This window comes from Branchiostoma floridae, chromosome 2 (assembly GCF_000003815.2).
Source record: "Branchiostoma floridae strain S238N-H82 chromosome 2, Bfl_VNyyK, whole genome shotgun sequence".
Lineage (NCBI taxonomy): Eukaryota > Metazoa > Chordata > Leptocardii > Amphioxiformes > Branchiostomatidae > Branchiostoma > Branchiostoma floridae.
In genome coordinates, this window is record NC_049980.1 from 2,705,835 (window position 1) to 2,727,896 (window position 22,062).

A 22,062-nucleotide genomic window follows, 5' to 3' on the forward strand; every position below is an offset into this window, starting at 1 on the left:
CAACGAAGTGCTGTGAATTTTTTCCCCTAGCTATGGTATTGCCGAGGAAGTTTCGGATTGATACATCATGTTTCAGAGTTTGGCAAAGAATGACTGGAGAAAGGTTTGAGAGATCAGCATAATTCTTGGAATGTACATAGCTTAAGTAATGTAGATAACTATATGTGCATCATGCAAAGCAGGAGCTAATGTGCATAATTGATTTTCATGTTTTAAAAACGGCCACAGTCCATAATAAGAGACTCAAACGTGTAACATGTTTAATCGAGAAAGAAATGAACGTTGATAGATAATAGATATCAATTATACAAATGATGAGCTAATTTGCATAGTCTATGGGGAAATAATCTAATTACATAGTGGAAAAAAGCGTTAAATGAAATATCGGCACATTTTTTTCGTCGCGACCGTCACATCAGTAGCCCGGAGCTCAACCCGTACCTATAAACGTTCAGGCATAACGTTACATTACATACAATGTGCCACTGCAATAGTGTGTAAATAGCACAACGTCGTGTATACTACGGATAGTAGTCCGGGCGGATTATCATTACGAGATGTCACCGTCTGGGGCGCACCACGATAGTTTGCTCGGTGCAATCTCACGTTTTCCATGGAGTTACTCGTTTTATAGTAAAAGATATGAATAGTTGAGGCCGCTAGGGGGCGCTGCCCCTGAAAATGTTTGTGTGTGTGTGTGTGTGTGTGTGTGTGTGTGTGTGTGTGTTTCTTTAAGTTAACTCATCGTGTCCCAAATGGAGTTATGTTGTTAGTGGTGCATTTGGGTAGCGTTGTCTCATTTAAATGTCACCGAAACGCCATGAAAATAAACTAAAATTATAAATAAAAAAACGTATGGTTACATATCACACAGCTACATATCACGTGTTGGCTTCTTAGGAACATTGCAATGACAGATGAACACGTGTACAATATTCATAATGAGTGCCTAGCCGATGCGTTAACAAATGTCAAAGACAGGCCAACTCCAAAAGTCGCTGGACCTGGTACATGCAAGTGAGTGGCCTGGGACTATTACATTGGCGCAATTGCACTAGTGGAGACACGATCTGGATATACGACACAGTAATGTAACAGCGCGAATATGTTTCTTGTCGGCCCTTTAATGTATTGTGCTTGGTACATCATAACCATTAGATTAGGTCCACTACGGTCTATTACCGTGTGTATGGATTTTGAAAACATGGGGAACTGATTCTTGCATCTAACAATATCAAGGATCAGTCTTGTAGTTGTTGTCGGGAACTTTACTTTAATTGTAAGGTAGTAGGAACTATTAGAGGACATTTCCATCATTTGTTTTCCTGAACTTCATAACTAGACATAAAAAGGTGATCGAGACGACATTGACAGAAGATAACCAACTTCCTTCGGCCGGATAAAGTGCCATTATTTACGATAAACAAGTGGGCGACTCTTTCTACACAAGTCCACTACCATCTACGAAGAACTGCGGCTACGTTGAGCCATTTCGCTAGAGTGTTGAAAAGCAGCAAAATTCACTATTTTTGTGTCAGCTGTTCTCAAGATAACATCACAGAGTGGACATCCCTCAACCTGCAGAAAAGGCTGACTGTACTGTAGCTAGAGACAGACGGGTCTGGAGAAAACTCGCAATCTTTATGGCTACATTGCCCCCTCCCCCCCAACGACCAGGAGGTCAAGGGACTAGGTAGGTAGGTAGGTAGGTTCTCAAGCCCATGCGAATATTACAAACCATTGAAGGGGTGTCACTGGTAATTCTTGTCGAATCAAAACTGATGAAACAAGATTTCTACGACCTCATACCTCCATGAAATATGTTCTGTTTTGTTTTTAATTTCATGCTTTACCTCATATCATTAAGTATGTAAATAAGGATGCAAGTGGTATTGTGTGTGTTAAATGGTGGCCCTTTGTTCAAAATTAGACATGTCCACAGATCTTGAAGTACCAAGGTATAAAATTCTACCCAGACACACAGAGCTTGTCACTAAGTCGTAGTGGTGTGTTGTTCAGACACTACTACCGGCTATAGCACTAACTGTGCATTACTCAGATACAAGACAAACTAAAAGATAACACACCTAAATATAAAATCTTATTGATGTATACAATAAAGTCAAGAAGGACCCCAATGTTGAACTTGTCCATAATCTGCCCGCCCCGATTCGCATTACCATAATTACATAATGATCCAAAAACACATTCTTCATGCAACATGACACCAAGCACACAAACAAACAAATGCACACATACTAAATATTCCAAAACATTACCTTCTTGGCAAGGCAAAAGAACGAAAGGATTTTGTATACAATGACATTGGAAACACACTCTGCAATCAACAGTAATAAGTTATTCATAGTTGTAATCAATGCCTGTAAGGGTCTACGGACAATATAGATTATACTACCGGTATGACATTGACCATACAATACAACAAGCAACAGTTGATACAACTTTAATTGCAAATATCTACAACAACCCGCTAGAACAACAAGTATATGCAACCTTAACATCAAAACCACAGAACATCAAGTGCCATTCAAAAAAACATTCTACTGTAGTCAATCACCAGGTGCCAAAAATGGACCTTAACTATTTTTAAAAATCACCCACCTACCCACCTGCTAAATACAAATACCCTTGCAATCCATTTAGCTAGCAGATCCTGAGATATACCCCAAAACATCATTTAGAACATAAACAGTTCCTCCATTTTTTCATGGAGCTAACAAGGTAACATTTACTTTTGTAAATGTACATTGTATACGACCTGTTGAATGTAAACCTCTTCGAGGAGGCACTAGAATGTGTGGAAGTAGGCATAAATACTATCGGACATTGGAAATAAATACTAATTGCTTCCAGCTGGTCGGTGGTCTGCCAGCCACCACGAAGTGACAAATCCTAACGTAAACAAACTGGAGTTCAATTTTCAGGTCAAGTAGACCACATTACTCCGTATCATAAAAGGGCTGTACAGATGTTTTAATAACACACATCAAATCTGCAACAACCTGCTAATGCACACTAATGCGCACTGGAGCACAGGGTCTACCCCCCGTACCAAACATACTCGCAATCCATCCAGAGGTTCTTACGATTTCTGTTCGGAAACACAAACGAAAGCCACAGAAATAAGCAACCCTGTAGGCCATAGCAAATAGCTAGAGAGCCCAAATTCACACCAATTAATCTGCATGTCAACAGGTACACCACGCACACAGAGCAATCAGCACCACGGATAGTTAAACTTTCCTCCCTGGGTCAATCAACAGGTGCTCAAAACCGACCTTCTCCGTCCAAATCACCACACCTACCCAGCTGCTAAATAGCACCTTAATCCATCCAGCGGATCTTGATATATACTCCAAACATCATTTAGACCAAAAACAGTAACTTTACTCGATTTTTCATGAAGGTAAAAAGAGCAGGCAGATGTAGTCACCACAAACTGACTACAAGACACCGAAATGGAAGGAGAAGAAACGGTCCTTGATCCACGTGTCACGTGGAACATTTTTGTGCAGAGTTTTTCATAATACGTATTGAATGTCCTAACTAGAGTTCGGCGACCTCATACCTCCATGAATATTTAGAGCTTTTTTTAATTTCATGCAAATGACTTAACATTAACACGATTTATGCATGGTGTTGTACATCATTGAAAAACGTACAGTACACATGTCACAAGTAAAATTCCCAATTCAGATCATTAATCATTAAGTTGTTTTGCAATTTTTGCATAAATTATGCAAATAAATTCCTCATTTGCGTATTTGATATCTGCATATGTTCCACTGATTATAATTAACAAGTGTTACATTTATCGAAATCCCGTTATTGCAAACAATGGAATTATACAATTTCCTCATTAATTGTGCAAATTATGTCCCCATTTGCATAAAATGCATATCATTATGAACATCTTTGCCCAAGCTACCTAAATGCAGGCAATCCGTCGTTCCTTTCTGCAATTATCCTCTTTGGAGTGTCTTGACAAAAACGCCCCTGCAGTTCCACAATTAAATGTTAGGGAGCTGAAACTTGTCCTACTTTGTTATAACGCCAAAAGCTATCTATCACCCAAATGTCACGACTACATCATGTCCGGGACAAGAGATACATTGAAAAAACTGCTATGATAGAATATTCTCATTAATTATGCAAATGTACGCCAATTTTGCATAATTGGTATCTTATCTCGCACAACATTGTCTAAGGTACCAACATACCAGAAATCATGAAAATCCGTTGCTCCCTTCTTGAGTTATCCTCGTCAGAAGTTTTTGACAAAAATGCCCCTGCTATCCCAAAACTAGACGCTAGGGGGCCCAAACTTAAGTCATTTCTTCCTGAGCACAAGAGCTATCTAATACTCAAAAATCGTGACCATAGCATGTTCAGAACACCGAGATAGCAAAACCGGAAGTTGCACTGCAGTACCAAGGGGAGCCGCTAGGGTGTCCAAAATCTAATCATTTCCAGCTTTCATCACACACTACCAACACACCAAGTATGAAACCAATCCACTCAACCGTTCATGAGTTATTTTGTTTACACACACACACACACACAGACACACAGACAGACAAACGCGGGGTAAAATATAACCTCCATGACATTTCATGGAGGTAACTACGTAATGGTGCCTGATGCCTGTCATAGTTGTTTCCTTCTTATTGTTCTATACGTCATCACCACTGGACATGTAGGGCACAAGGAAGACCACGAAGACCATGTTGTGTAAAGCTAGAAAAGAATTATATTCATAAGCAGGAATGAAATGCCCAAGTAGCGAACGGTGACATGTAAACTTACCTGTATCTGGACATGTAAGCATTCTATAACTCACAAAGGGCCGCCTTGCGTTTCAGTTAATATTGAAGACATCGCCAATGCTGCACCTTCAAATGCCCCGATAGCACATAGTAGGGCATTCCTAGTATGGTGAACAAAATTTCGACGCGTTGTCATAGTGCCGTGCCAGCTGCAGTTCTGATGTCGGTTCATAGTGCGCCGCTGTGTATGGCAGTCATTTTTACGGCTGCGTATCGTCTGGGGCTTTGTACAGTTACGTCATAATGCGGACTTGACAGCGCCATTTGTCAGAGGGATCGCTCAAACCAAGACATATACCGTGTTGACTTGTATTCCGATTAGACATTTTCTGATTTAACGGCAGCAACAATACTGGGGCATACAGTAGCCGTTCCCTCACGTTTCGCGTGCGAGCATGCTCTAATGATCGTTTTTAGCATAATTCGAAACTCATTTGGGAAAGGCCACGTGACCAGGAGGCGGTATCGGGGCGAGAGGCATCCGTTTCATCAGGGCTCATTTAGTGCTGAGCGCCTGAAGGAAACGCAGGTGAAAATGCGGGGTCCGTAAAGCAGTGCTTCGTCAGTCGGGACAAAGCAGCGCCAACGTTGGGTATTGTCATCGCTGGTGCGGCACACGGACATCGCCCTGTGGGACGGAGTGCGATGGCTGGCAGACTCGACTTAGGTTTGACTTGACACGGAAGGCGATTAGAGAATATGTCGAATTCTACGAGAGACTGTCTTCAGATGGCACCATACACAGACCAAGCCCATCCTGAAAATAAGCCTCATGACAGTGAGGTTTCTCCGGCTAAGTCTAGTTAAAGCCGTGGCAGCAGCTCTGCGGGTTGGTGTTGGTACGTCTCCGGACGGTAGGAGGTGAGAGCCGCCATACAGCAGCACTGATTTCCCGCTTGTTGCTGCAGCCTGACCGGACGGGAAATTTTCCGCGCGTGTGAGAAGATGGTCTTTTGGAACTGGGTGAGCGACGCTGTTCATGTTTCTGAGAAAGCTAATCTTGATGAGATGGGTTAATACTGATGTTGGCCGTTAGCTGGGGAAACGGACCCTCTGTGTGCCATGAAGCAGTAGAATTTAGCGGACGTTCCTCAGAGAATTGACCCAAATAGCGCGACGTACGAACGGCCCCTCTTGTCTCTACATCTGTGAAAGAATCAGTGTCAGGAGGTGAGGGCGAAGGTTGTGAAATTTGTACGTGCACGGATTGTTTTGTCGCCGACAAACGCTCCGCATATGGGCGTGATTGACAGGATTCAGGTAGAATAACAATGAGACACGCCAATGCCCACAGCGTGAACGCCGTTTTATTGCAGCAACACCGCAGCCCACTTGCAGAGCCCACCAGGGACATGTCAGGAGAGCGCTCACGTTTCTCACTCTGCCACCGTGTCATGGGATGATTGATTCGGAGCCCTTTCTTTTCTTGCATGGTAGATCCCAGCACATACGTTCAAGTGCGATTTGTACCCACAGGAGCGGATTGCAGGCGGCTCAGGTGAGAGTGAATCAACATCCCGATAACAATCAGACAGCTGAGATGGGGTCTTCTTACATCTCGGGGTGATCCAATATTGATAGTGATTGAGGCGCGGGCTTAGCCCGGACATCACGTTAGAAACAGAAACAATACTCCATTGCAAGCCGCTGGATTGCGTAACACCCTGCAGAGGCCAGCCAATTAAAACGTCGACGTAGATAATTAAAAGTCCCGGTCATTAACCCGGCCACTGCGGTGCGTGGGCCGACGTTTTACCCTCCGATTCTTCATCCATCACAGAACCTAATCAGGCATTATTGACTTCTTTCTTTGACCTTTCACCCCTCAGGCCGAGCTCACTTCGTCTGTCCTCCCTCTCTGTATACATCAATTTGTTTATTCATAATCGGCCGTATAGAATTTGGCACGAGAGGTGTATGGGTGATATGGTGGCAGCCTGGATGTAGCGTGACCGTTTCCTCGTGTGTTATCCTCAGTACTTCATCTTACGAACGTTTCTCGATGAACACAATTTTTATTCGTTGAGATGATCACAAAGTCGCCATGGCGATGATGCAGAAGCCGAACTGTCTGGTGCGAGCGGACATGGAACACCCCGTACCAGAGTCGTATCTGATCGTCCGCAGCAAGGCCATGCACCGCAGGGTCATTCTGAACGTGGGCGGCATCAGGCACGAGATCCTGTGGAAGACTCTAGACAGAATCCCTCGGTCCCGGCTGGGACGTCTATGGGAAGCAAACACCCATGAGCAACTGCTAAAGATCTGTGATGAGTACAGTCTGACAGAGAACGAGTACTTCTTCGATCGGCATCCGTCTGCCTTCGCATCGGTCCTGAACTTCTACCGCACCGGCAAGCTCCACATGATGGAGGAGATGTGTCCCATCTCCTTCAGCTTAGAGCTGGACTACTGGGGGATCGATGAGCTGTACCTGGAGTCGTGTTGCCAGCAGCGGTACCACGCCAAGAAGGACCAGATGTTAGAGGAGACGCGGAGGGAAGCCGAACAATTACGGGAGAGATCCGGAGAGGACTTCGGCAACGTCTGTTGTGCAGAGAAGAGAAAGAAACTTTGGGACTTACTGGAGAATCCAAACTCCTCCATGGCTGCAAAGGTAAGACACACTCCTTTCTTTTACTTCTTAATGCAAATCATTTGCACAACAAACAGGATGTGTCTTAGCATGGTAGACAAACGCAACACAACAGGAGCAGGTTGGGAGATACCTGATAAAATGGCAGCGGAGACTAGATGAAACAAGCATGCAACATATACGTTCCAATACATCCCGCTCTGTCATGGCAAACAGCAGAGCAATAAGATAAACGTTTCTGCCACAAAATACAATTCAATACCATAGTGAGGCTTCACCAGTGTTGCTGGTTTTCCACACAATTTTACACATCGGTAATTATCCTTAAAACGTTTCATGTCATACTACTAAACCGAGTAGTCTAATAGTAATAACATATGTTTCATGCAGTTACGTTACTGCTGCACCGACGCTTATAGCGGATTTTATACCAATCATGCACATTCAAAACGTTTTCAGTTCTTCATAACCATGCCGGTCGGCCCATATTTTCTCCACAGCTAGGTCCCTTTAGATAGCTCCTCCAAGTCGCTGGAAATACATGTAGTAGCAATTGGCTGAATAGACAGATAACACTTTCTTTTCATTTATTAAGAAACCTTTCAGCCCATTTGGGCTAATCTTCCAAGGTTCAAAACAATCAACATTACTATACAACATACATTTAGAAAATACAACAATCAAAAGTATTTACAATAGAGCACAGTGTCTCAAGGTCAAAGGTCTAGGTAACAATGTTTGAGATGGCTTGTTTAAAACTGGACAGTTTACACAGTGACTTGATGTCAAATGGCAATGAGTTCTAGAGTGTAGTTGCTTGGTACAGGAAGTTCACACCGGAGAAGTTGGCCGGACGAAATTTAGTTTGCCTCATGGACATTCCAAACTGTAGTTTGACCTAACATGAAATAGAATTTATGGTAACTAACTACACTAAAACTGTCTTAATTCATTGTAAAATCTTAGATATGGAATATCGTACAGATGTGGTGATCACCTATGGTAATGGCCCCAAAAGCAGACACTTTTATGACCTGTCCCTGTGAAAACGTCCCATCTTTCGTGTTTTTGGCCATAGAGCTTCGTTATTACAAGTAAAGGTACATAACTTAGAGTGCGGTATTCAAAAATATTATTAGCATCATGATATCATCGGGTGCAAACTGAATGCAAACATGAAACCTCGAAGCAAAAGTTTGGGCTGGGGGATAGTAGTTTCTTATCGAGATTTCTTATGGCTGAGGAGGAAGCCGTTAAAATTCGTGGTCACCACAATTCCCTCGACCGAAACCTCTGCTTGGAGAATACTTTCGCAGCAGCAACGTTACCTATTGCAAAATAAGCTGACGGCATTCTATCTAATATCCTTTTGAAATAGCACAATATGATGACCAAAATTATAAGACAAAAATGTCAATATTCATATGCTCAACAGACAAATAAAGATTGTACGAGGATGCTCCAGGTTTGAGGGAACTGGAGACAGTTCTACTACTCTGCTATCAATATGCTTATTGTCAGGCGAGTTTTTTTTGCAGCTTGTCAACTCATGCAAGTAACGTGGCCCAACAATACATGATGCTAACAGCAAATGTAAGGAACTCGGAATGAATTGAGATATCACCATGTGGTGTTGTTGGCTCCAGTAATAAGAAAACAGTGATATTGTCTCCAAAATAATAAGTCAGTTGTAACGTGAACTAGTAATGTCCATTCACAGAGTATATCAGTATTCATGGGGCCTTGCTTGTTGACATTTTTACCCCGAGAACCAATCTATTCCTTTTACACCGCCTGGATACGGAGCAGCACGCAATCATTTTCCGGCTAGAAACACTGACTCGTAATGTATGGGTTTGCCCCTGTTCAGCTGAGAAAAATGTCAAACCTTGAAAGAAATTTTTAAAGTAGGTCTATAGATTCAAACACTCCTTGCTGTAGTGAGGAAAATATGATGTATATTCGTAAGGACTGTGGGTTGTCCCTTGAGAGCCAATGTACTGGAAATAGCCGGTTCTGCAGCCTGGAATCGTAAACGCGATGTGCTGTGCAACTTGATTTTGTCCTGCAGGAATGGACGAAAGGATGTACGTAGCACAAGCAACATATCAGAATATTCAGACGATCATCAGTGATATTAACGCCGTCAGGTGATATGCTTTCACCCTGGTCAAGTAAAGAATAAACAAACAAACAAATACTAATGCCCACATATGTGGATATATACCATCTACATTTGTCTAAGATGTAGTTCAGAAATGTGCTCATGAAGTCATGCGACCCTGAGATGTTTCATGAAGAGCTATCAGGCATATGGCTACCCTGTGCAGGCAGCTCGTAGGAATAAAAATTGCTAATATTCAATATTAAGGGGATCAATATCAAGGGGATGAGCTGCGTTGTACCAGGCATTGGTGTATACTAGTTTATTTGTATGAGGTCTACCGTACCGTCCGTTCGAGAGACAATAAACACCATTGTGTTTCTATACTTCTATCATAACAGACGTAATGTATAGGACACGAATGCATGAAAACAAAGTGTCCGGTTCAATAGAGAACCTTGAGCTGTCCACAGAGCCGGCATTACGCCATGTTTGTGTCAGATGAGTCGCCATGTTTGCCTTTCTCTGTTCGAATAATGGGAATATGGAGCTGGCCGACATGGCGTGCATACCCTGGCTGCCAACTATAACGTACATATACAGCATATTATCAAAAGACAACTATAACGTACATGTACACCATATTATCAAAAGAAAACTATAACGTACATATACACCATCTTATCCAAAGACAACTATAACGTGCATGTAACGTACTGTATATTATCAAAAGAGACTGTCCAGTGTGGCATAACGTTTGTGAATGTCACAATTCGAACAGCTGCCAGTCTAGCTGGCCAAATGCACGGGTTGTTGTCAAAGTGCTCATTCTGGATGATTGTAGACGAGATAACACTCATCTGCAGTGATAGGGTCATCCCAAGCATTCCAGACGGCAGTGCAGCAAACGAGATGGTTAGGGGGAATTGGTAGCCCGGATATGTGTTACTGGGAAACACCAGCTCCCAAATTGCAGATACTCCAGCGCGTGATAGTGCTTTATTGCAGGGCGGTAATTCATCGCCATGCACTCTTCCTTTTCGGTGGGAAAGAAAATTGCCCATAAATAGTGCTTCGCTATGGCCCTCTAAGGCACTTACTCTGTAGGTGGACCCGTTGTAAGCAGAACTTAGTGAAGAAATAACGAATATTTTATTTTATAAGAAACGCCCTAACGGAGAACATTTGAACCATAAACGCATGGTGTCAAACTGCAGACATGGACATCTGGCGGTAGAGAAATGAAATAAGATTGCACAAGTTTCATCTGATGAGAAGGCCTCTAACTAAGCATTGATTTTGCAAAACGTTGCTTTCGGTCTATAGAGAAGGCCATCTATGAAATTTGTATTGTGTTGCCTAAGTGAACACACATCTACTGAGCAAACGTGTGGTGTGTGTACAGAGCGTACGCTGGGCGCTACGCAAACAAACCTACAACTGTGTAAACCGTTACGATACGTTGACGACGTCAAATACGTCACTCCCGACTAATTTGGATCACGGCCTGCCAGGTGGTGTCTGTAGTAAAGAGTTTTGCCATAGACGACAGCATTAATGTTACCAAGAGTCTCGACAGGAAGCATACTTTTTGTTGTCAAGCTACAACAAACAATGTATTCTTACCCACAGGACTAGTACACACATGCTATCGTTTATTGAATTTAAACCAGCGGCATATATATTTCACGTATCACTACCACATGGCTCCCTCCATGGCGCTTGAGAACAGTGATCCACGCCACGGGGACGGGGAAGCAGTGTGCTTTACTGTCGAAAGGCCAATTCAGCTTCGCAAAACTCATTAACCGGTCTTTTACTCTCTTATATCGACCGCATTACGATGCTATACGCGTAACGAAATATTTTATCACAGCTGTGAGGATTGGACTAGCTGAAGTTGGAGATTACAATCCAGTTCACTTTCTCCCGACCTAGCCACTCGGCCACTTTCCTGCTATCAATAGAACAAGTAACGAAATGTAAATTTTCGAAGCCTGCATTCAATAACGGTGTGTAAAAGGTACCTGTTAGCTATGACTAAGTGTTGTTCACCAGGGAAGTAGACATAGAGTCTGATAAAAAGATGGAAGACGGGGAAGTTGAAGCTGAAGATATTTAGCCTGCCTCCCTTCATGGACTCCACACACTGAATTGATGCCTTTGGCTGTTGGTTTAATACGTGGTTCACTTCCTTCTGTTTATTCAATGCAGCATTTAAGCCTACACGTACTAGCATCAATGTCACCATTTCATCTGGGAATCGGAGAAAAATCATGTGACAGAATTTCCATAACATCTTTGATACATTATTTTGGAATACCAACAAGCCAACTTTACTGATTAGAGGAAAGTAACAAAGGGTACCGATATTATTGATTTCACAATCCACTGATCATATGTATATTCCGAAGTGGAGCTGTGTCTGATAATCTGTAGGTGGTGAATTAAGATATCAATTTTTCCCACATCTCCTAGCTGCTGCAATAGGCAGAGTTTCACCACGTTTAAATCATATAAGAAGCGAAGTGTAATTATGATGTCAAAGAAATTGTCCTTCTTGGTGGTACTGTTCCCGCCGTACATTGTAGCTTGTTGTTAAAGGTCGATACATATAGAAGTCGCGTAATGTATATATTAAGTTATGTACAGTATTGTACATAAGGCTACATCAGCGCGCTCATTTCACCTGTTTTCGAAAAAAATTGAATTTTTCCCCTCCAGAGCTGGACAACATGACGTGAAAGTACCAAAGGGGCAAATATATTGTGTTGTAGCCTCATAATTGTACTTAACTTGAAAGTTCATCAGTGTTGGTAGAAGTCATTCTTGAACTAGTTTAACTGTAATATCCAACACAATAATTGGACCCAAATTTTCGACTGAACAGCACCAGTCTTGCTCAAGAAACGAACAATCTACTGCTGCCGTGGCGTCACGTTATGTAGATTAATTGTTGTGCTTCGTTATGTGAAAGGTGTGTCTGAAGAGATCACTTAAGACCAGGTTTCTTAAGCACAAATGCTCAACAACCTCATACGATATGCATATACCAGGTCATTCGGTCTCACTTGACAAAGTTAAAATTCATGACATAGAAGCAGACATTTTCGCTAGAGGAATTAAAGAAGCCACCTACATCAGAGCTTTACAATCATCTCTAAACAGAGACGGTGGGCCCCATAGACTCCCTGCAGCGTATGATCCACTGCTCACCGAGTCACATGTTCTATTTGCATAACGTGACGTCACAACAGCAGTGGGTTGTTCATTTCTTGACAAAGACTAGTGCTGTTTAATCGAAAATGTTGTTGAGTCCAATTTTTGTGTTGGATATTATAGTTAAACTAGTTCAAGAATAATTATACTTGTCTGAAGTGACACTAGTTTCACAGCTGTAATGGCGGCACCAATATTGGAGCCATAAGTAAGGTTGCTAAAAGCGGTACCAATCTACCACACTAGTGCACTTCTACATCTTAACTACAACAACGAATGCCTGTGATACTATATTTGTTGCCCCAATTATTGTAACAACGTTTATGGTGTCTATTTTCAAAATTTACTAGTATCTTGTTTTTTTTCACCCTCATTATTTTTGCGGTCTGCAGAGGAATTTACTTGCTGTGGCCTAAGCGATACTTTAGCCAATTTTAAAACCCGTATAGGACCTCTGTGGTATCATAGATTCCCCGGTAATTGTTTCTTACCATTTGTGATGTCTTTCTGTATCGTTTCACATATACTTGGACTGATATATCTATCGTGCATGTTCTCTGTCACAATCATGGACGTCTATCTGCAGCGGCATCTTCGTGCTTGTTCACCTTTATGTCAAGAGTTATATATAGACCATTTCTCTGGATGACAAGTTACGTAAGGGGGTAATTTGTTCCCTCTGCACAATGCTTTACGACTCGTCATATCTGGTTGGATTATGAGCTTGGGTAGAGGGACAAGTAAGCTACAAGGAGAGGCATTAACGTTTGTGTTGTGTGTACTGGGTGTTTGATCATACTTCCTATGTCATGTTCACCTTCAAATATTTGTAAAATTCGTCTTCCTCAGTGTTGCAGTCTCTCAAAGTTGGTTACGAAAAACAGGGCACCTTTGCATATCATCAAAATTTTGGTGGATGTCCTTTTGCATTCGAATCCTTTGAATTGTTTTCAATTGTTCCGAACGAAGGGGTACTGAAAGCACAATCGGTAATGTCGTACCAACGCCAAATTAGCCACAAGCTGGATCGTACATAATCTATGTTGTTTTTCATCAATGCTGCATCCATATCATTGAAATGTGTTCCATTCAACACTAGTGGGTTGATTTCAAGATCCTGCTTCGTCATGCTAGGGAGGCCCATACTCAAATTTAGTCCTACGGCTGAAAGTTTTGTTTTTGACACTTATTTGTCGCTTTTTAGTGCTTTTTGTATAGTATTTGCTAGACTCGGTATGTCCTGAAAATTTAGTCCTATCGGTCATTTATCTTTTCTTCCGAATGATATTGCTCTTTCTCCGTTTTATTTTACTTCTGCTGCTGTATGAAACCATCCATTTGATAGCTCTACGTGGTATAAGTCTACATGGGTCCCTCTGAGCTTCCCGATACTCGACGTATGAATAACAGCAGAAGTGTTTTAGGCATTAAGTGACGAACATATATATTAAATTTTATAAGATGTTTCATGTACATGTAGTATAAGGTCAACTAGATATTGCACAATGTGCTTGCTATTGTGATTCGTTACAATAGTGAACGATTCAAACCGTCTTATGTGGATTTGAAACGAAAGACTTTGCCGATTCATAAAATTGTTATTACATATATTAATAGCTGCGTATATGATATCTTGTTCTAAAGCGTCTGTTTTATTGATGGACTGTAGATACATGTTCCCACCGCTTACTGGTGTTTAGCATGTCGGGTGGAACTCTGTTGAAGTTGCGACCCCGTACCGTGAAAACAGCCGTTTCAATAATAGATGGCGTAAAATGGGGAGTAGGGGACACAAGCATTAACTGATCTGCTCACATGTTAAGAGCAATTGAATTGCCGAAAGACCGTTTACCCGACTAAAAGCACTGGGCGGGGCGCTATGGATAACGGTGCATATGCCAGAGAGAGAGGCATCTAATTTTAGACACATAACTTCAGGTACGTAACAAACAATTCACTCTCCATATAAAGTCTAAGTCATAGCCTTCGAGTCATTCTTGTCGTTTGAACTCGCTTGTTTTAAGTTGTAATGTCCGTACAGTGTACAGAGTCTGTATAGTGTTGGGATCTTTGAGATAAATGTTGGCTTATGAACGGGATGGCCACTCATCAACAAACGACGTGGTAAATCCATATCAATGAAAAAGCGGGTCAGAGCAACAAACCAGAGAATGTTTGTCACTGCTCCTTTTGAAAGTTCTAATTAGAATTTGTTTTCTCACCTGCGGTATCTGGAAAATAATGACTCAAAGTTGACATGGTAGCTGACACGGTACACTGGTGCCCGATACTCTCCAGAAAGCTTACAAATAGATCTCACCACGTGTCATCAATCAGAGTAAAGTAGGCCTTATCTGTACAAGTGATGATTATTATTCTTCCTGTGGAAGGATTTTGTCATTAAAAAAAATGGCCATCATTTGTAGTTAAATGCATTTTATTTCCTAGTTGAATGTGATTACCTGCATTGGCAACCCAAAACCCAGACTAAGTTAAGCATTCGCCAACTTTCCAACACATTCGATCTGTGCTGAGGTAAATCGGGCACCTATAATGCGAGCTGTTGTGAATCCAACAAAGATGTCAACACTGGTGTCAAAAACTAACGTGTCACTTGAGTTCGTGCACGTGAATAAAGGGTTAATGCCCCGGCCCGAGGTGTATATGGTGAGATAATCCCTGGTCAGGTGCGATAACCACCGAATAAACCACCGAGTGAGCGTAGCGACGGGGCCTTCTGATTGGTCCGCGGCGCCTGGCTATATGATAATACAATTTCAAGCACATGTTGAGAACTAAAACACTACTTATGATTTGATAGAATATACGACAATATACTGCATGAGCATTAAGCATGAATGTCAATGTTCTACGCTTATAGATACAAAAGAGTATAGCTTAACTGTATATATATATATATATATATATATATATATATATATATATATATATATATATATATATAATATATATATATATATATATATATATATATATATATATATACGACAATTAACGACGTGGTATATATATATATATTATATATATTAACGACGTGGTATATATATATATATAAATCATTTTCAGTAACAGTTTCCACTTTGCCCGTTCAGTTTGCTGCTAATAGTTTCGTTCCAGTTTGATGCAGATCGCAGAAAATCCCACCTGCACTGTTGACTGCCATTAAGTACATAGATAGATAGAGCATATTGCAGATTGTGATGTCTGTTACATGCACATACATTACAGGTAGAAATTTATTATGGAAATGTTAGGAATAAAACAGAAATCCGCGCGAGCGTGCGTGTGTGTGTGTGTGTGTGACATGTATATAACATATGCACATTAATATTTCAATACAAATGTATTACAATATTGAATATCTTGTATGGTAAGAAAAACCACATCGGGACTGGTTTGTAATAAACAAGATTGGCGTCATAAACTTTCCCCCTGTTCATGACAATAATCACAATTCTAATTGAATTTTAATAGAGATGAAATCGACCTTTGCGGTGTTTGTAGTTTCAGCAGATGATTTATGAGTTAACTTTACAGCCTCGCCTGTGTAAGGCAGCTGTGCTGAGATACTTTCCAGGGTAAATAACTGAATCAGCGAGTAGCCGATATTGCAGATCTAAAGCTAAGGACACATTCAACTTTGTTATGTGACAGGAAGCAAACCATTTAGCGCCGTGACAACACTGATATTTTCTACACATGTGTGTATATATAGAGAGAACTTGTCTAGGGTTCAAGCTCTAGCGCATAATACGAACGGATAGCTTCAACTCACATGTAATATTCATGACTGGCGTACGGTGCGGACATGGTAACCTCTTCGAGGCCAAGATAGAATCGCTGGGGAACGGTTATATTCACCTGACGTTGCAGAAACAGATATTAGCCGGGGGCACGCGTCTGACTGATGCACCGACTTTGTATGTTTGCCTCGCCGAAATGTAGATGGCATTTGCAAACTCAGCATATCACTTCAACGTGTTGGTCTGAAAGGATGAATTCTGAATCACCCTGCAAATGTTCTTTCTTTCTTTCTTTCTCTCCTTTTTTTCTGTCTTCCTTCCTTTCTTTCTTTCTTTCTTTCTTTCATTCTTTCTTTCTTTCTTTCTTTCTTTCATTCTTTCTTTCTTTCTTTCTTTCTTTCTTTCTTTCTTTCTTTCTTTCTTTCTTTCTTGATTCATTAATTGATTGATTGACAATGACACAACTGATGAGGCATCAACGATGACCAATGACATCACGTTGTCATAACTGAGATTACCGTCTTGGTAAAAGGTGAACCTACCTAACAAAAATCTATTTTGTTTGGCGGAGACTTCTGAAATTACGAATCGAAGCCATCTTTCAGGAAAAGAGACTTTAAATTGGTCGTCCAGCAATCGTGCATTCGATTGTAGAAGTTGTGAAAGAAAAGAAATGGATTGAGCTGAACGGCTGATTAACTGTATACTCCATTAATTCCAATGGAAAACAAGGCGCCATAGAACACAAGCCCTGTGAAGTAATTATGGTGTTTACGGTGTGGGCTTCAGTGTCTCTTTGACTACCGACATACCAGATTTCAGACGAATCCATTACGCAAAAGGATCTTTATTTACAGGTGCGAGGAGATAGGCCTGGACAAAAACAAATTGTTCCAAGTATAAAACTCTTATCTTAGCAAAAAAGAGTATTTCCTAATGAATTCTCCACATATTTCCATGGTTTATATCTAATGATCTTCCACTGAACTGAACTTCCAAACGCCGTAAGAATGACATCACCATCCTTTCGCGCTATTGGACTGTAGCGCTTCTTATTAGTTATGTAAATAAGATCATTTGTAGGATTTATATCTATCTGTTCCTCGACGAGTTAGTTACATAAAATAGGTAAATATATAAAAGACTGCTTTGTCATAAGATTTAATCCCGACACTCATAATTAGCCCCACTCGATTGTAGTACAATATCAATGATTTAGGCTAGCTCTTATTGTTCTAGAAATTAGGATGTCAAATTTCATTCTATATTCATAATCTGCATATGTACTATAATGTTGAATACTTGCTTTAGTAATTAGGATGATAAGTTTGTTTCTTCCTTTTTTTGCCATACATTGTACATGTACCGTGTACGATCGTTGCGTAATAAAGTTCTTCTTCTTCTTCTTCGATGTAAAATGTTGTAGAGTACTACCATGAAAAGGCAGTGAAGTTATAAAATCTTCTAGTAAATTTAGCAAATAGGATCTTAATTCGTATGATTTGAATGTAATTATCTAAACAATCACTCAAGCTATCTACATACCAAACATTATGACGATCTGTCAACCCCTTATTGGGTTTCTCTTTCAAAGTCCCATCTACACACAAACGGCTAACATCTGCTTGGAGGTCAGATAACGCGAAAGTAGTTCAATTCAGTTCATCCTCGGAGAGGTAACACCATCGTCTCCACATGTTCCTGTCCAGCATGATCGAACGGAGCTCGCCGGCCTGCAAACCCGTGTCCTCCAGCAGCAGGGTCTAGTATTAAAGACGTTTGTTGGGGAGCGCTAAACTAGGCATCTGCTTGGAGAGTGCTAACTTGGTCAACGGCGTTAAGGCTTGCTGTGACTGTTCCAGACCTTCAAGATAGGGCTGATTTATTGAAAAGTACATTACTTATACAAACAGCTACGATGAAAAAATACGTGCATCATTCCGCAACTATGAGCAGGCGACATGCTAAAGTACATTTGAATGCAACAAAGGGGACATAGTGAAATACCTGCGAACAGCGATAAGCCGATCAACTTGAATACTCCTTGAGGAGATGACCCTCCTTCCCGGAGTAATCAGCGTACTCTTGGTCATTGATGGCGTTCCATGGCTCTCAAACATTATTACACCTCACTATGTACAGATCGCTGATGTCTCCGTCTATGGTACTGAATCAGAGGCAGTTATTATATCTGTGTAGCCTTGATCCCGTGTCAGGTCTGGGCCCGTGTCCCTTTGTAAGGACCGTCACCATGGTAACGGTTCCTGATTTGCATGGAAAAATGGCGACATACATACTGTAGGAGGAATCGTTATCGATAGTTTGTTCCATGTAAGAGAAATAAGATTCTGTCCCAACGTTCCTAACAAGAGTTCGAAGTCCTCATACCTCCGCCAAATATTTAGATTTCTCGTATGTCCTAATTAACCATGTAAATAAGGTTTTAATCAACATTACATGTGTTAATTGAGCGGTCACTTTACGGGAAAAAGACGAAAAAACACGAAACTGTGAAATTACAGACAAACAGATAGAGTAAAAACAACACCTCACCCTGAAGCTGCTTACTTACCCCTAACCTGTCATGTTACTTCCTCTAACTTTTAAGTATGGCCCATGCAGTGATCCCATCTCGTTACTCACTTCCTGCCATTCTACAGACAGCGTATTCAAATAACTACATATGCACAAGAACACAGCACACATACTTCAGACGTCACAGATCTATGTGAATATAAAACAGCCATGTCCATTAACTTGAAAGTTCATCTGTGTTGATAGAAGTAATTTTTGAACAAGTTTAACTGTAATATCCAACACAAAAATTGGACTCACCCAAATTTTCGACTAAACAGCACTAGTCTTTGTCAAGGAATGAACAATCCACTGCTGTCATGACGTCACGTTATGCAGATAAAACACGTGACTTCTTCTTCTTGAACGTGGACATCAGAGATGCCATCACGGGTCGCAATGGATCCTTCTTCTCCACTCAGACTTGTCTTCCATGAGGGACCGCAGCTCTGCTGTGGAGATGTTGCTGATTTGTGTGTCCCTTTTAAGGTTGTTAATGAAGGTTGTACGCATTCTGCCCCTTCTTCTCTTTCCTTTACACGTGACTTAGTGAGCAGTGGATCATAAGTTGCAGAAAGTCTATAGCCTCCACCGTCTCTGTTTAGGGATGATTATAAAGCTCTGATGTAGAGGCCCTTGTAAAGAAACCTACATTGGAGGTATCACTTAAGACCAGGTTCCTTGAGCACAAACAGTTCAACAACCTCAGATGTTTCCCAACATACATATATTGAGTCACTGGGTCATTCGGTCTCACTTAACAAAATCGAATTCTAGGACCAGACTGAACAGAGACGATGTGCGCCATAGACTTCCTGCAACTTATGATCCACTGCTCACTGAGTCACGTGTCTTATCTGCATATTGATAAACGTGACGTCACGGCAGTAGAGGATTGTTCATTCCTTGGCAAAGACTGGTGCTGTTCAGTCGAAAATTTAGGTTAGTCCAATTTTGTGTTAGATATTACAGTTAAACTAGTTCAAGAACCATGTCCATTTAACACAGCGCATCCTGTCAGCCCGCGAGAACAAATTGTGACCTCCAAGTCAACCTCCCAATCCTGCTAATCTGTGATTACACCATCTTCACACCTATCTACCTTCCAACCTAGTCACTTGACCTGGGGAGAAAACAATCTGCCATAATCAGCCACTCTACCGTATTCAAACAAGTACGGAATCACACCAACAAACCAACAGGAATGCTCCTGCAAACCGGAACAATGAGCACCTACTATTAGAAAGCTTGCACGTTTACCTTCTGCATTTTCAGCCTTATGAACAATGGAGACTCAAAGTTGCTGACATGTTCCTAAGAAAACGCACTTGTGCTGCATTATCTATGTTCTTTGGTGGTCGTTTGATCTTTGGAACTTCATCCGACCTTGGTCCAATTCCAATCTGGTAGGGGTCAAGAGCTTTGAAAGGTGAAATTCTACAATCACACAATCATTAATACATGGCTATCACTGTGCATGTAGGTTTCGTTCAATCTCGATACAACGTAAGGTCAAAGAAGGATTTACTGAATTAGTTTGGGAGCATACCTATCGCGCCGATCGATACGCTGGCCACAAGTATGCATTTATGTCAATACATCTGGTCAAAACTGTCTGGTCACAAATTTTGCAGAGAACACCAAACAAAACGGGAATTTTTTTACATCTTCAATATTTTACACAGTTTAGAGAAACTATTTAACTTAAGTTTATCAGAGAATACGATTCCACTTCAAAGCCACTTGAATCTTATGATTATTTTAGAAGTATATTCTAAAGTCATTCCACGGCGGAGGTAGCATTTGCTTGTGTTTCAATCCAAATACGTCACATACACTTGCTCTAATCTCCTGAAAATATGCAGAAATAGCTTAAGGGCTGCGTGACAACGACCTGAACAAGTATTTCTCAGTTGGTAATTGCACTGTCAGGTGGCAATTTAGAACATCCAAACAGTCATCGGGTGAGACATTTTATTGGTGACCTTTGATAATGTATGAGACGTTATGCGTTTTGATTGAGACCAAAGCACGATTAAACTAACTCTCTGTCATTTTACATGCATAATTGATATGTACGCCTAACCGAGGATAACAATATTATATGGTGTTTTAATAGAATAGCTTTTCCTGTGAGAAAAAGTAATGTTTATGGTGATTTTATCCCTAATATGTAATTATATGTGTCATCAATATATACCGTACCTCTATGTCCATGTGATGCAAATACGTTCGATAGTTTGCCTCTACGATGGACATTCTACATGTATTTTATGTGGCACTGATTTTTTCTTACTGTCAGAAATAATGAGGTACAAGAATATGCATCGACATGGCCCATTTCAATATACGTCGTGGACAATTTATTCCCTCCTGACGCTACTCCATAAGTGTCTAGTAGGTACGGCAAACAGCTTTTCAATATTCCACACACATTACAGTCAATTACACCTGTCAGGCGAGTTCATTTTATTTGACGTATGTCGTTAATTTCACAGGGTGGAATCTCATATCAGGGAACTTCAGATGGTAGTTAGTGGAGTGTTTCAGTGTTACGTATACTTCACAGGCAAGGGAGCAGCGCTTTTTTCATTCATCAATGAATAACACCAATAAGCTAAATTAGAACCATTCATCTCCGTACATAAACATTAGTATCTAATTTTGATAAAGTAACGCGTGGTGTGTGAAAAGCAGCAGGACGACATTATGAAAGCTTTGTTGCCATCAGCTTGGATTGCATTACAAATGTCTTTCTGCATTCTTAAACTTTAACTTTAACCCTAACAAAAACGTATCATTGTCAAGTCTAGTTTTGGTGTTATCGCAAGCCCATACCATCCCCGGGCTCACACTACAAGTTACAAGACGGGTCGAGATTCTAAGAAGAAAGATATCGATCGATTCTTGGGATTCCTGAAGATCCGGGTTGCCATGAAAAATTGATGATATTCCAGG

At 41.0% G+C, this 22,062-nt stretch overlaps 1 protein-coding gene across 1 annotated transcript in view; it reads left to right on the forward strand.

The window, feature by feature from the left end:
- Positions 1 to 5,129: 5,129 nt before the first annotated feature.
- LOC118409657 (potassium voltage-gated channel subfamily B member 2-like) overlaps positions 5,130 to 22,062 on the forward strand; it is a 59,921-nt gene continuing 42,988 nt past the window's right edge. The window contains 1 exon segment of the mRNA XM_035810828.1: positions 5,130 to 7,464. Coding sequence (XP_035666721.1) covers positions 6,892 to 7,464 — 573 coding nt within the window. The 5' untranslated portion in view covers positions 5,130 to 6,891.